Source organism: Onychostoma macrolepis, chromosome 16 (assembly GCF_012432095.1).
Source record: "Onychostoma macrolepis isolate SWU-2019 chromosome 16, ASM1243209v1, whole genome shotgun sequence".
NCBI lineage: Eukaryota > Metazoa > Chordata > Actinopteri > Cypriniformes > Cyprinidae > Onychostoma > Onychostoma macrolepis.
In genome coordinates, this window is record NC_081170.1 from 1,174,595 (window position 1) to 1,190,040 (window position 15,446).

General features: G+C 37.3%; 1 protein-coding gene across 1 annotated transcript; it reads right to left on the reverse strand.

The window, feature by feature from the left end:
- Positions 1-7,392: 7,392 nt before the first annotated feature.
- Positions 7,393-15,429, reverse strand: LOC131521360 (gonadotropin-releasing hormone II receptor-like). The gene is made up of 4 exons (XM_058745989.1): positions 15,139-15,429; positions 11,881-12,387; positions 10,415-10,616; positions 7,393-7,801 (listed from the first exon to the last, which is right to left on the reverse strand). Exons 2-4 carry the CDS (start codon positions 12,376-12,378, stop codon positions 7,425-7,427), a joined length of 1,077 nt encoding a protein of 358 aa, XP_058601972.1. The 5' UTR covers positions 12,379-12,387; positions 15,139-15,429; the 3' UTR covers positions 7,393-7,424.
- Positions 15,430-15,446: the final 17 nt, after the last annotated feature.

Sequence of the window (15,446 nt, forward strand, 5' to 3'; positions counted from 1 at the left end):
ACAGCGTTACGTAGAACGTTACGTGTTCCATGTTTCATTATTTCTGGGCTGAAATGAATTATGTGTTTGGAATTGTCAATATTACTTGTATTTCTACAGCATTCATACTGTGATTAATATTGTATCCCACAATGCAAATGCCCCTGACTTGACCGTTTCCATTGGACAAATGAACCAGAAGTATTTTTAGGCCTACCCAGTTTATTTCTAGAGTGATAATTGTACGCCGCTCACAAGTTTGATTACAAGCTTTATGTGGGAAACTATGGAAGCTTGTTTCCAACTTTTGGTGCATTCATTCAATCAACCTAGCAAGTTTGTAATTATTTCAGTATTCATGGGTCACTCAAGTGTACTTCAAGTCACTTAAGGTCGGAGCAAGACTGAGGTATAGCCTACCTTTTCTACATCTACAAAATGGTCAATACAGAAGCTGCATCGTTTTGTTTTACTTTTTGTTTTTATTAAATTTATGTAGGTGCAAACTGAATCCTTACATAGGCCTAGTTTTATCGTAATTATTCAATGCTATTGTAGTTTGTAGATGTAACTTAGATTTATTGTCAATTCAAAATAAATTGAAAAAAAAAAAATTTAAAATATATTTTCTGTCAAACAGACGCTGCATCTAGTTTTTGCTGTATTCATTGCATCTAAATGTTTTCTGTCGCCCCCCCTCCAACTCAGAAACTCAAAAATTATGACTTTTTTTTTTCGCAATTGTGACTTTTTTCAGAATTGTCAGAAATGCGAAATACAGGCTAAACTCGCAATTCTGAAAGTAAAAGTAAACTCAGAATTGTGAGACACAAAGACCGAATTGTAAGATAAAAGTCGCATTTGCTATCTATCTATCTATCCATCTATCAGGGTTAAGGCTAGAAGGGATACGTATGGCGCTACTGGGCATGCGCACATCAATACAGCGTAATTTTTGTCACACTGTTCATTACTATTTTTTTAATTACTAATTATTTAATTACTGTAATGGGTAGGTTTAGGGTTGGGGTTGGTGTAGACGTTAATAAAACACAATCTAACTGTAGAAAAATTAATTTCATTGTTCGTTTCCGGTCGGATATCACACTAATGAACAAAAACCGGGATTGGGATTATGGCGGGACCCGTGCTTTATTTACTCGCGCAGGTAAAGTGCAACCGCCCACTCCCGCGAGATTTGCGTTGGGTCCCGCCATAATCCCGCGGGAAGAAGAAAACATGAGTGAAGATGAGACTGATGAGAAAAATCAGAGATAATCATCAACAGGTTTGAAAATGTGCTTCTTTTTTTTAACCACAAAGTAAAAACACAAGATTATAAACTGAGAATATGTTACATAGTTTCTGTAAACTGATCCAGAGTCAGTCCTGCTTCACTTTCAGTGTGTGAACAGAGTTCATATCTCAAACACACATCAGCTCAGACTCACTCCACACTAAATATAGAAACTGCTGAAGGAGGACAGAAGGTGTTTCTTTAGGTCTTGTTCTCACAGGATCATTAGACGTGGTTACATCAGATTACCAGTGCTGCTGCCTTTTCATTTAAAACTGATCATCATAATTTATTAATAAAACACAGCAGATCAGTAGACTGATTAACAGCAGATTAATGAAGATGATTTGAGTTTTTAGTAGCAGGTTTAGCATAAAAATAAATCCTGTATGGAAAAAAGTTAATAACATTATTGTTTGCTTAATTGTCATGAAAGTAATGCAAGATTTTTTATTTTTTTGCATTATTTTCATGACTGTTCAGCTCATCATTTTAATTTCTGTAATACAAAAAAAAAAAAACCTGAATTTAAATGTTAGCTATGTTTAATTAATACTACTACTACTAATAATAATAATAATTGTAAATTTGGACAGGGTGATTTTCATAACCGTATTACAGTAATGAGAAAGAGGTTTTTTGTTTTTGTTTTTTGTGAGAATTTGAGCTTAATTGTCATGAAAATTGCCACAATTCAACATATTTTTGTATTTCTTAACATAAAATTAATTTTCTTTGGTTAAATATAATCCATGACTTATGTGGATTATGAAATATGACCTGCGCGTGTTCTAAAGTTCAGGCCAAAATGTCAGACAGAAAGTGAAGCATAAATAATTAAAGCAGCAGCAGAGAGAGTGTGTGTGTGTGTGTGTGTGTGTGTGTGTGTGTGTGTGTGTGTGTGTGTGTGTGTGTGTGTGTGTGTGTGTGTGTGTGTGTGTGTGTGTGTGTGTGTGTGTGTGTGTGTGTGTGTGTGAGTGTGTGTGTGATGGGCCGGTGTAGTTCGACCTGAGGATGAGTGCAGTGTCCTGCCAGTGTTGCCATGGAAACGAGTCATCCCTTGTCACATGACCTTGTCTTTGACCGCAGTGCGCTGACAGTCCTGATCTATAATTCAGCACTTTAAATGCGTCTCACTGTGAAACTGCTTCACACTCTGACACTGAAAATCGCTTCGCAAGCAACATTTCATCTGGAAGTATTTCTTCATATCACAGAGGAGAGCTTTCGCTTACTTCTGGAAGCTTTCAAAAGGATGAAATGGAGCAGGAGTGATCAGTCACATGACATTTACAGCTCATGTGATTGGTTGTAAATATTAATGAGGTGTCATGAGGCTTGCGTGACAAAACTACATTTCCCATCAGTCTTTGCGGCCGCATAAAATACACATAGATCGGACAAGCATCGGTTTTACATCTAACACTCTTCTTTTATTTGCACTAGCGCTATAAAGATTTTAGCTTTTGTTAGTATGTAAAGAAAATATATTGGAAAATGTTAAAATTGCCATTTCATTCCAAAGAAAAATCACTTTGATCACATTGTAATCCAGTTTCCGAACCCAACTCATCATGTGACTGACCTTCTGTGTTGAAATGTGGTTGATGTAATGCAATGTGGTTTTTTTTAGTGTTGCAAAAAGGTTAACAAATCACTTATAAATCATTAATTATAACGATCTGTTGGCAAAAATCTACTTGCAAAATCAAAAGATGATTCCAGTTTGATCGTGATGTTGACATTGATCAAACCTGAATAAAGGTGAAGGCAGAATTCTTCTTCTTCTTCCTAAAGCCGTGATCTGACCGTGTTCACTCTCTGCTGCCTCCTGCAGGTCTGGAGACACTGGAAGTCCACCTGAAGATGTTTATTTACAGATGACAAGACACAGCTGCTCATGTCAACATGATGTACATCTGGTACAATGATGAACATATTTTAAACAGATTTGACATTTTGGCACTACTTTAGATGTAAAAAAAAAAGTTTTTTCCCATAATACCTGTGTGTTTATATCTGAAGTGTGTGTCTGTAGCTGTTTCCCTGTTTTAATGCACATTTTGAAGTATCACATCAGAAACGAGTGATGAAAACGCCAAATTTCGTAACAATCCCTTAATTTGCAAAAAAAGTTTTTATGCTGGTGGTGGTTGTTGACTGGTTAATGCCAATAATGGGAGATACAAACGCATTTTGTTAATAAATTCCTCCATGCACACCAAAAAAGTCATGTAACTGCGCTATGAGATGGTGTAACCGATCTCGTTACACAGCATCTGAAATGTTATGGTCATTCTGAAATGCCCATGCAAAGTCTATTATCAAAGTATTTCTGTATAATCGCCTCCCAGAATTGTCTTACACATCTGCCTCCGAAAGCACTGACCGCATTTATTGTGTTTCGTCTGCTCGCTCTGAGGCACAAGTAATTTATTATACTGTATATGGAAATTATTATATTCCGTGGCTTCTCCTGTTTTCTTAGTGATATTTAGTGGCAGTTTATCAGGAAGTGACTCTTTTGATCTCTTTGACCTGTTGGATGGAAATGGTACTTATTCCCAAATTCCATTTTTGGAAGTTAAAGTCAAGTTCAAGTTCAAGTCGCATCTTTGGATGGAAACCCGGCTTGTGAGACTCGCAGGTTGAATGATTGAATGTGATGGTGCTTGGAAGTGAACGCAGCTCTGACGCACTGCAGCGATGATCTGAAGATCTTTACTGACACTCCTGGGATCCCAGAAAGCTCTTAGTCAGTCACTTTACAAGCATTCAATCCATTAAACATCATTCTCCTTCCTTTCTCATTCAGCGTGTTAACTGAGGAGAGCAGGAACCCTTTCAAAAGTTTACACACCCCGTGTGTCGTTTCCTGGATGATCCACAACTGTCTTCAGAAAAACCCTCCAGGTCCTGCACATTCTTTGGTTTTCCAGCATCTTCTGCATATTTGAATCCTTTCCAACAGTGACTGTATGATTTTGAGATCCATCTTTTCACATGGAGGGACTCATACATAACTATTATATAAGGTTAAAACATTTACTGATGCTCATGAAGGCAACACAATGCTTTAAGAGCTGGGGGTGTAAACTTTTTGAATTGGAAGATCACTGGGTAAATTGTACTTATTCTGTATTCTGGGAAACATTTAAGTATTTGTGTAGCTTCATAAGTGCAGTACCAAATGAAAAAAAAATATGATCTTTAAACAAAATAAGAAAAATGTACATATCATCATACTGTTCAAAAGTTTACACCCCCCAGCTCTTAATGCATTGTGTGGCCTTCTTGAGCATGAGTAAATATTTTCACTTTACATAATAGTTATGTATGAGTCCCTCGGTGTGAAAAGATGGATCTCAACATCATACATTCACTGTTGGAAAGGGTTCAAATATGCAGAAGATGCTGGAAAACCAAAGAATATGCCGGAGCTGGGGGTTTTTCTGAAGAACAGCAGGAAGTTGAACTGCTCAGAACCAACGAGGGACTCATGAACAACTATCACAACACACAAAGACAATCGTGGGTCATCAGAAAACAACACAGAATTTAGATTCAAAGGGTGTGTAAAATTTTGAACGGGGTCATTTTTATGAATTCAGTTATTTTGTCTTGTGGAGAATATATAAACATCTGTTATGTGAAATAGCTTATTCAGGAAAGCTTATTCAATTTTCATGATCCCCTTTATTTAGTTAAAATTCTTAACATATTTGCAAATTCTGCAAGGGGTATGTAAATTTATGAGCACAACTGTATATATACACACACACTCTCCATCTATATATCGTTCTAACATTCCTGCTCTCCTCGGTTAATATGCTGAATGAGAAAGGAAGGAGAATGAGTAATCTTGTGTGTGTGTGTGTGTGTGTGTGTGTGTGTGTGTGTGTGTTTATGGCTCTAAGAACAGAAGGCAGGGTCAGGTTGACTCTGTTTAATTGGGTGTATTAACAGCTGATATTTCTGACAGTGTTTGTGGTGCAGCATGTGGGTCACTGAATAACAATGATGTTCTTATAGTTAGAGATTCATCGTGTCATTTCAGAGCGTGTCAGACGTCTCAGTCACAGACAGACCACCTCGGTCCATTTACCATCTGATGTGCGCAGAAATCAGCAGATCTGTTTAATACACGTCATCCAGAGTCAGTGTGAACATGGAAACTGAAACCTGTTTGAGCTTCCTGTAGCTCCTTCAGTAGAGCAGGTGCTGGGAACACCAAGGTTGTAGGTTCAATTCACAGAAAAGCATGAACTGATCAAATCATATACATTGAATGCAACATTAATCACTTTGGATAAAAGCATCTGCCAAATGCATAAAACTGCATATTGAAATATTTGTGATGCAGCATTTAGCTTAAGGTGACTACTATACTAGAAACTGTGTTTGAGTTATTCTCTGTGAAATAATTAGAAATTCTGAGCAAAAAAGTCAGATTTTGCAATAATTTTGTACAGGATCGGTGCTGCTGCACCATTATGTGTACAGTATATCAGTATTTTTGTCTTGTTTTCCAGTACAAGAATCTATACTTTCTTAAATCAGAATACATTTTAAGGAGAAGCTAAATGACATGAGATAATAAGTCTTGTTTAATGAGAAACTTAAAAAATAACTAATTTTCCCTTTGAATGAAGTTGATTTTTCTGAGTCCATTAGCAGATTTGTTGTTTTAATCATGAATTCACTTCATTTTTATAATTTTCTCATTAAACGAGACTTCTTATCTTGTGTAGTTTTGCATCTCCAGTAAATGTGTCTTGATTTAAGAATGTTTAGATATTTGTGCTGGAAAACAAGACAAAAATACTGACAGAGAAGCACTTTTTGCAGTGTCTGTGTTGAATGAGCTGTAAAGTGACCAGATTCAATGCCAGTCAAGATTTTTATCCAAAAGAAATGCCTAAACAAAGTTTTATGCGAACAATAACAGTCGCTCTGCATGCAAACACACACAGATCACCAGCGTAAACATACACAACACAGACGTTTCAGTGCGTCCAGCTGCTTTAATAACAAAAGCACGCTGTGAAATCTGTGAAGTTATTCTAAAACTGCAGAGGCTTCTGGGTAAATCTGCTCTGAGCTGTTTTCATTAGTTGTGCATGAACCCCGTGGCTCCCAGGTTTTAAAAAAAAAGTACACTTCCATAATGTACTTAAAGTGCTCTATTTTCATGCACTAATTTAGTACTTAATATACTAAAAATGATTGTTTAGTACTTCTTAAGATCATCAAAGTGCACTCAACTGTGCTATTTTGGGACACCATGAATATGAACTAAAATGCTCTTTTAATATACTATCTCTGTATTTAAAAAAAAAAAAAAAAAAAAGTATTTAGTCACCAATTGTGTAGTACACCTGATCTTTCATACACTGAAAAAAAATTATACTATTTTATTTTTTTTTAAGGTAAGTGGTTGCAAACAATTTAATTTAGCTACATTTTTTTTTTTAAATGTTGAAATTGGTTTATTTAAATGTAGCTAAAATAAATTGATTGCAACCTTAATTTTTTGGTAAATTCAATGAATAAATTCAATTATTTTCAGTGTACACTAGTATACTTAAGTGTACTACAAGTGGTTACTGAATGCATTTTTTAAATTTAGAGATAGTATGTTAAAAGCGCATTTTAGTTCATATTCATGGTGTCCCAAAATAGCACAGTTGAGGACACTTACTTGATCTTAAGTAGTACTAAACAATCACTTTTAGGCCCGGTTTCACAGACAGGGTTTAGACTAAACCAGGATTAGGCCATAGTTCAATTAGGACATTTAAGTAATTTTTATAAACATGCTTAGAAAAAAACATTACTGAGACAAAACAAAGGAAATGATATATTTTAAGATCAGTGAGTGCAAGTTTATTTCAGTTGAAACAGCTCAGACTTACATTTTAGTCTAGGACTAGGCTTAAGCCTTGTCTGTGAAACCGGGGGTTAGTATATTAAGTACATAATTAGTGCGTGAAAATAGAGCACTTTAAGTACATTATGGAGGTGTACTTGTTTTTAACCCGGGCTCTCCAGCGGCTCAGAGTCTGAAAGCCGAAGCGTGAAGCGTGTTCTGATGCAGACGCTCCGTCAAACACGTCGTGATCTCGAGACTTGATCTTTGAGACACGGTTTATGTGCTCTTAACACTGGCCGGGTCGCCCTCGTGCTCTCCGTGTCGGGCCGAGAGCCGGTCCAGAGAGCGCGGCGAGTGTGCGGGCGACCGGCAGCGGCAGCAGCGGGCGAGATCGGCGCGGAACGAGGGCGTGTAGAGGCCGTAGATCACCGGGTCGCAGCAGGTGTTCAGATTCCCGAACACGAAGAGCAGGTGATGAATGTACTCGGGCGTGACCTTCAGCATCTCCGGCTGGAACCAGTACCAGATGCCCAGCAGATAGTAGGGCGTCCAGCAGACCACAAACGACAGGACGATGATGATGGTCATCTTCAGCGTCTTCATCCGGGCCTTCGGGATCATGTCTGTGCCGCTGCGTCTCAGAGCCTCGCCCGCTGCAGACACAAACACGGCATCAGTGATCAGAGACGTTCCTCAAACAGAAGAGCATTGCGTTCGCAACATTAAGGTCATGGGTTCGATTCCTAGGGAATGCATGAACTGATTTACATTTATGCATTGGACAGATGCTTTTAACTAAAGCAACTTACATTGCATTCAACGTACACATTTAATCAGTTCATGCTTTCCTGGGGAATGAAACCCATAACCTTGGCGTTACAGGTTTAGAGGAAGGCTAAAACTAAAACTGATCAAACATAGCTTGAATGCAATACAAGTCAGATAAAACATCTGCCAACTGCATTAATGAAAATGTGAAATGAGCCATTCTAGTTTTGTCATTTTAATTGTATTTATTATTTTCCTCAATATGACTATATGGTTTCTTTTACTTTATTTTAGTTTTAGTTATTTTAGTACATAAACTTAAACCAATCAAAAATTAATTAAATAAAAAAATAATAATAAAAAAAATAAGTTTAAAAGTTTTTTTTTTCATATTTTATTTCAGTTCATATTTATTTTACTTCAAGTTAAAAATGTTCTTTATGATTTTAGTCTAATTAACAATGCTCTTCATATTAATCTGCTAAAAGAATTTTAACATCCAAAAAATGAAATTAAATGTATAAAAATACAAAATTACACATGAACCTGCAATGTTTTTAAATGCTTATGTAGGTGAAGATGGCACAACTTTTGGAGAGTTTTTGTTACTAATTCCTCAAAAAAATGGACTTTACTTTTCATGAATCGCCTACAGAATCAGATCTTTACAACATACTGAAAATATCTGTAAACATTTTAAAATGAAAATTAAATATCTTTTTTTAAAATATTAAAGAATAATTTTGAGAGGAAAGAAAATATTCAAAAGCAATCTTCAGCTATTTCAAAATATAAGATTCAGAATCAAAATTAATTTTAAAACATATTAACGGCCCAAATCCTAATTATTAAACTCTATCATTTAATTATAAACTTTATATAGCAACAAGCTTTTTAAGGTGCTTAAACACACACACACACACACACACACACACAAATGTTGTTAAAATAAAAACAGATGAGAAGGACAGGGTGGTGATATTTTTGTGATAACACACTCCTTCAGTGTTCACCTGTCTGTAAGCCAATAAAACATCCAGCAAACCCTCATGAATATCTGACCTTGTTTGTTGCCCTTGGCAGGAATCAAGTGACCGTAGATTCATATCTGAGCAAAGCTCTCGGGGCTTCAGAGGGAGGAAAATAGAAGCTGCGCTGATCCGACACACTGCTGCGATATTACAGTAATCCACTGACTGCTGTTACTGTAGACATGTGACTGTGTGTTACTGAGTGCCTAATGGAGCCACTAAACCTGAGAGGGGCATTATAGGTGTCTTCAGCTGCTAAATTAACTCTTTTCCACACCTGACAATGCAAAAGAATTGAGCAAATGTCCCGGACATAAGTATTTCTAACTGCTTATGTAACTTTGCATTATGCACTACCGTTGCCTTTATGATGATGAATTATTAACAGTTTTCTCTTGTATATCAGTGTCAGTCCAGCAGGTTATTGTTTCACTCACAGCATCATATCTTGCCTAAGACAAAAAAAGTTATAATTATGAGATAATGAAGTTGAGATTAAAAAGTCATAATCATAAGCAAAACATTTCTCATAATTTCAATGTTTTATGACTTTTTATCTCATAATTATGATTTTTATAAACCTATTTATGACTCATAATAATGATTTTGTATGTCATACTTTTGACTAGTCATAATTATGACTCCTCTCATAATTTAGATTTTACTTTTTATCGTAATTATGGTTGTAGTATGTCATAATTTTGAGTTTTTATCTTATAATTGACTTTTTATTTCATAATTTAGATTTTTATATTATAATTATAACATTATATCTCATAATTGCCAGATTTTTGACTTATGTCATAATTGACTCTTTGTCAGATTTGATTCTCATAACTCTGACTTTCTCATAATTATGAGTTATTGTATCATTTCGACATCTCATAATCATGACTTTTTAATCTCATAATGACTTTATCTCAATTTATATTTTGACCTCATAATTTTTTTGTTTTTGTTTTTGTTGTTTTAAATCTTATTGATACTTTTTACCTCATTTTGACCTTTTATCTCATAATTGTAGTTGTCATACTTTTGGCTTTTTATGTCATAATTCCGACTTTTTATCTCATAATTATGACTTATATTATCCCATTTAGACATTTATCTCATAGTTATGACTTTTTATCTCAAAATTTATACTTTTACCTCGATTGATTTTTAAATCTCATAATTTATACTTTTACCTCATAATTTTGGCCTTTTGTATCTAAATATCACTTGGTGCGTCATGACGTTTTTTTATGGGGCAGAAAAGGCCTTCCATAGAAACTAAACCTGATGTTAAATTTTGTTACTTTAATTTTTTTTATTTTGGTAGTTTACTCCACATGTGTGTTGCCACATGAAGAAAACTACTCATCTCAAATGTTTTTAGATGATGTGCAAGTCATATTTTCTTTAGAAGTGATATTTGCCGTTACAGTCGCGTGTAAGAGGCTGTGAGACTCTGCAGGGCCGCTGTACCTTTGCTTTTATGCAGCTGTCTGTTGATCTCGATGAGGATGCAGGTGTAACAGCAGCTCATGACCAGCAGCGGAATCACATACAGCGTCACGAAATGAAACATGTTGTACGCAGTTTCGTGCCAGCGCTCATGGAAACTCCCGTGTGTGACACACTGAGTGAAGTCCACGCTCTCTGCTTTGACCGTCCGGAAGATGAACAGCTACAAGAGGAAGAATGATGGATGATCTGATCAGAACCAGTGAGTATTCATGCATCGGTCAATTATCTGCTATTTTACTCAATAACATGTCTTCTTCCAGACTAGAAGAAGGAATACATCCAAAATACACACTGAAGTTTTTATTCTATTGCCCTTTATCTATTTGCTTCTATAGATTCCAATCTTTGAGTGAGCATGAGCGTGTGAGTTAGTGGCGTGTGAGTTAGTGAGTGAGCATGAGTGTGTGAGTTAATAGGGGGCATGAGTGTGTGAGTTAGTGAGCGTGTGAGTGTGTGAGTGAGCATGAGTGTGTGAGTTAGTGAGCGTGTGAGATAGTGAGTGAGCATGAGTGTGTGAGTTAGTGAGCGTGTGAGTGTGAGTGAGCATGTGAGTTAGTGAGCGTGTGAGTTAGTGAGTGAGCATGAGTGTGTGTGTGAGTTAGTGAGCGTGTGAGTTAGTGTGTGAGTTAGTGAGCGTGTGAGTTAGTGAGTGAGCATGAGTGTGTGAGCGTGTGAGTGTGTGAGTGAGTGTGTGAGTGAGCGTGTGGGTGAGCGTGTGAGTTAGTGAGTTAGTGAGCGTGTGAGTTAGTGTTAGTGAGCGTGTGAGCTAGTGAGCGTGTGAGTTAGTGAGCGTGTGAGTTAGTGTTAGTGAGCGTGTGAGCTAGTGAGCGTGTGAGTTAGTGAGCGTGTGAGTTAGTGTTAGTGAGCGTGTGAGTTAGTGTTAGTGAGCGTGTGAGCTAGTGAGCGTGTGAGTGAGCGTGTGAGTGAGCATGAGTGTGTGAGTAAGTGAGTGAATGAGAGTGTGTTAGTTAGTGAGTGTTTGAGTGAGCGTGAATGAAAGTGTGAGTTAGTGAGTGAGCGTGTGTGAGTGTGTGAGTTAGTGTTAGTGAGCGTGTGAGCTAGTGAGCGTGTGAGTTAGTGAGTGAGCATGAGTGTGTGAGTGAGCGTGTGAGTGAGCAAGTGAGTGAATGAGAGTGTGTTAGTTAGTGAGTGTTTGAGTGAGCGTGAATGAAAGTGTGAGTTAGTGAGTGAGCGTGTGTGAGTGTGTGAGTTAGTGTTAGTGAGCGTGTGAGCTAGTGAGCGTGAGTTAGTGAGTGAGCATGAGTGTGTGAGTGTGTGAGTGAGCGTGTGTTAGTTAGTGAGTGTTTGAGTGAGCGTGAATGAAAGTGTGAGTTAGTGAGTGAGCGTGTGTGAGTTAGTGAGTGTGAGTGTGCATATACGAGTGTGTGTGTGAGTGTGTTTGTGTAAATGTGTGTGAGTGTGACCTGTGGCGATGCGATCAGCGCGCTGAGGCTCCAGGCCAGCAGTAGCATCCTCCTGTTCCTGTGGTGTGCATTGAGCGAGTCCAGCGGGCGCAGGATGGCATGATGCCGGTCCAGACTGATGACCACCAGGATGAAGGCAGAGGTTTGCATGGCGAACAGCTTCAGGAAGCACAGCAGCTTACAGAGTCCATCTCCGGCGTACCACTGCACCGTCACGTTCCACACCATGTCCAGCGGCATCACGATGAAGGTCATCATCAGGTCGGCTGATGCCAGGCTGATGATGAGAGGACGCAGGTGAGACGCCAGACGCCGACCGCGACCGCGCGACACGCTGATGAGAAGCGCCAGGTTACTGACCGCAGCGAACAGAAAGAGCACCATGGTGGCTGCGACGCGGGCCTGAGCCGCGGGAGTGAAGGTGGGAGCCGTCCAGTCCGTCAGCGGCGGCAGGAGAGACGTGTTAGACACAGACGGCAGTGACATGTTATCAGACATCACACACACCTGCATGAAGAGACAAAAACAGCATCTGAACGAGGTCAAACTCAGCAACAGCGGTGTAAAATACACTGATGCACTAACAAAATAATTTATATAATTTACTCAATGTGGTGTGCGTACACTTCTAAATCAAAACACATATGCATTGCAGTGTTTTAGTCATTTCGACTATTTGACTATACTCATAATTTTTCTCTATACTCATTTTTATGTAACTTTTCATTATATTGTCATAATTATGACATATCTCATAATTTACATTTTTAAATCTCACAATAATGTAGTATGTCAATTTTGACTTATTTTTTTTCTCATAATTTTGACTTTTTAATCTCATTATTATGACTTTCACAACTACAACTTTTCTATCTTTTTGTCATAATTATGATTTATGTCATAATTATGACTTTTTATCTCATAATTTTGACTTTTCAATCACATAATTATGACTTAGAAAAGTTGTAATTGTGACACTAAGCCATACTTATGAGATTTTAACAATCATAATTATGACAAAGAGTCATAATTATGAGATAGTATGTCACAATTGTCATAATTATGTTTTTTTTAAAATGTAATTATGACTTATCTCATAATTTTGACTTTTAATCTCGTAATTTAATTTTTCTTCTCATGGGGTGGAAATGGAAACTGAACCTGACACTAAAACACTTTGATTTTGTTTACATTTGTGTCGCCACGTGAACAAATTTTTTGTCATCCTAGATAAACAAAATTTATGTGTTTGCTAATTTAATCATCACTGTTATTGCTCATAGTTAGGGATATTAAAGTTGTGATAATAGGCTTAGTAATTAACATATTTCAGATTAGATTGCATAATTAGTTAAGCGTTTCTGTTATGGCTCATCATAGTTAGTTATTTGAACAAACCATTTTGAGTATTTAAGTTGCAATGAAATTGAAGCAGCAGCAGATATTTTCTTCCGTATTTTGACGTGAAAAAATGATTGGAGAAGTTCTGCATGTTACGAGAAAGGAGATCCAGTTCCATGACATTCAGATTAAACATTACCAGGTCAAAAAAAAAAAGATCAATAACATGCATTTAGAAAACTGATAGAGTGAAATCAAACAGATTTTAAAGTGTATTTGAGAAATGCATTCGCCCTTCTACACACTGAGCGTCCACAGACACGCCGTCTGTCAGCGTCAGATCAGAGCTGATAGCAGAGAAGAGCTGTCCCGAGTGTCTTTGTGTGTCTCTGTCCTCGCCGTCAGGCCACTGAAGCAGCAATCAACACGGATCCGTCAGGAGCTCCAGCTGAGAAACACCACACATATTCAACTAAAGCCCTAATCTGAGCCTGAACAGCAGGTTCCTGTCAAACAAGCGTTCCTTCAGCTCCAGGAATTCAGTTCAGCATCGCACACACACTGAGATCCGACACGGATCAGCACAGAACAAGACGTCCTGATAGAATCGATAGTGTGTAACACAAACCCATGGAGTCTGTGATCATTAACACGTTCATTAACAAACACTCCACATGTTAAACGAGAAGCCTGAAGAGTCTCGGTGGGGTTTGATGGCTTAATCTGAAGGCCAAAGTCTAGTTTGTTAATCAGGTGAACAGCATAATTGACACACGCTACAGCTTCCTGCTGACTGCAAATGAAACAACATCACTGTGTGTCGCAATGCACTTGTAATTCAGCAGAGCACTGAATCCAGTGACTGTGGGGTTAAATGTTGTGTTTGAGATCCCGGTGTGAGATTTAGAAGTCTACCAGCACATTCTAACCTGGATAGAAACAGCATTTTAGGATTTTTTTTTTACATTCTTGCACCTCAAACTGTACAGAAAGGTCATTGGTTCGATTCCCAGGGAATGCATGTATAGACTGAATGCAATGCAGTGACTTGGATAAAAGCATAATGCATAAATGTACATTTTAAAAGGTTATGAAACATTGATGTAAAATACAAAATATGGTAACGTTTGACTTGAAGCCTTTATGTAATAAAAATAAAAATAATAAAATGCAGTTTTGCCGATTGATTAGCTGAAATTCGTTATGTGTTTCAATGAATTAGGCTTTCTGAAGGAATAGATAAGTATTATAATGTATTAGAACTGTGGTTACAATTATTCATGAGATCATGCAATGCACTGTAAGCTGCATAATGATATATAAATGTTTATTGTAAAGTGTTACCAGAAATCTTTACAATTCTGTGCTATTTATAGATAAAGAGATTTTCAGGTTTTGTTTTTCAACGCAAAAGAGACGCCTAATACAGACATTCTCACATTCATGCTCAATCTCCTTTTTATGGTTTGAATATAGAATTTGTAATGACAATATGCAAATAATATGCAAAATAGAATCATTATTTATACCTTTGGACTCCACTGCAGTGCATACTGACTGTAAATCTAGACTTGTTAGACATATTAATGCCAGGTCTATAATTTATTAAACAGTACAGGATATTAAAATATTTAATGGCTTGTGCTCTCTTCTGCATAAACACTATTATATTCATATTTATATTAATGTTCATTAAACCAAACAATTCTGCAGGACTAGTTTAGACATTAATCAAGGAACGATCTGGATTCTTGCCGGTTTAAGCAGATGTTTGTCAGTTTTACAGTTTGATTGGTAGAATTTGATTGTTTACAGTCAACTTTACTGTACAAACACATTCCTCATTCTGCATCATTATTTTTTAGCTCTTCATCAAGATCCAGTTGGCTGAATGAAACTCTGTCATGAAATGCTCACCTCAGAGTAATTTCTCTGTAATGCAGTTAAATTCTCCTTCTCTCAGCCGGTAAATCCACCAGACTCAGTCTCTTCCATCGCACTGAATCCTGTTTGAGTCAATCAAAGGCATTCCTGATTGTCCAGATCTCGCATCCCATGAGATGAGCAGGTGATGACCGGGATCTGCTGCTCATCCTGGACCCGATCATCACGTCTCACAATCTAGTTTAAGAGATACACAAGACATGATGAAGAGGAGAAGCAGAGAATCCCTGCGAACTGAGGAGAGCTGCGGTGAGTACAGACTCTCTCTGTGTGTGTGTGTG

What these genes read in the sequence shown, in the direction of transcription:
- LOC131521360 (XM_058745989.1), bottom strand. Translation starts at nt 12,378, where the DNA reads ATGTCTGATAACATGTCACTGCCGTCTGTGTCTAACACGTCTCTCCTG. An exon ending in CGCTGATCGCATCGCCACAG is followed by an intron (nt 10,617 to 11,880) that starts GTCACACTCACA and finishes TTCCTCTTGTAG; the next exon opens with CTGTTCATCTTCCGGACGGT. An exon ending in ACAGCTGCATAAAAGCAAAG is followed by an intron (nt 7,802 to 10,414) that starts GTACAGCGGCCC and finishes TTGTGTCTGCAG; the next exon opens with CGGGCGAGGCTCTGAGACGC.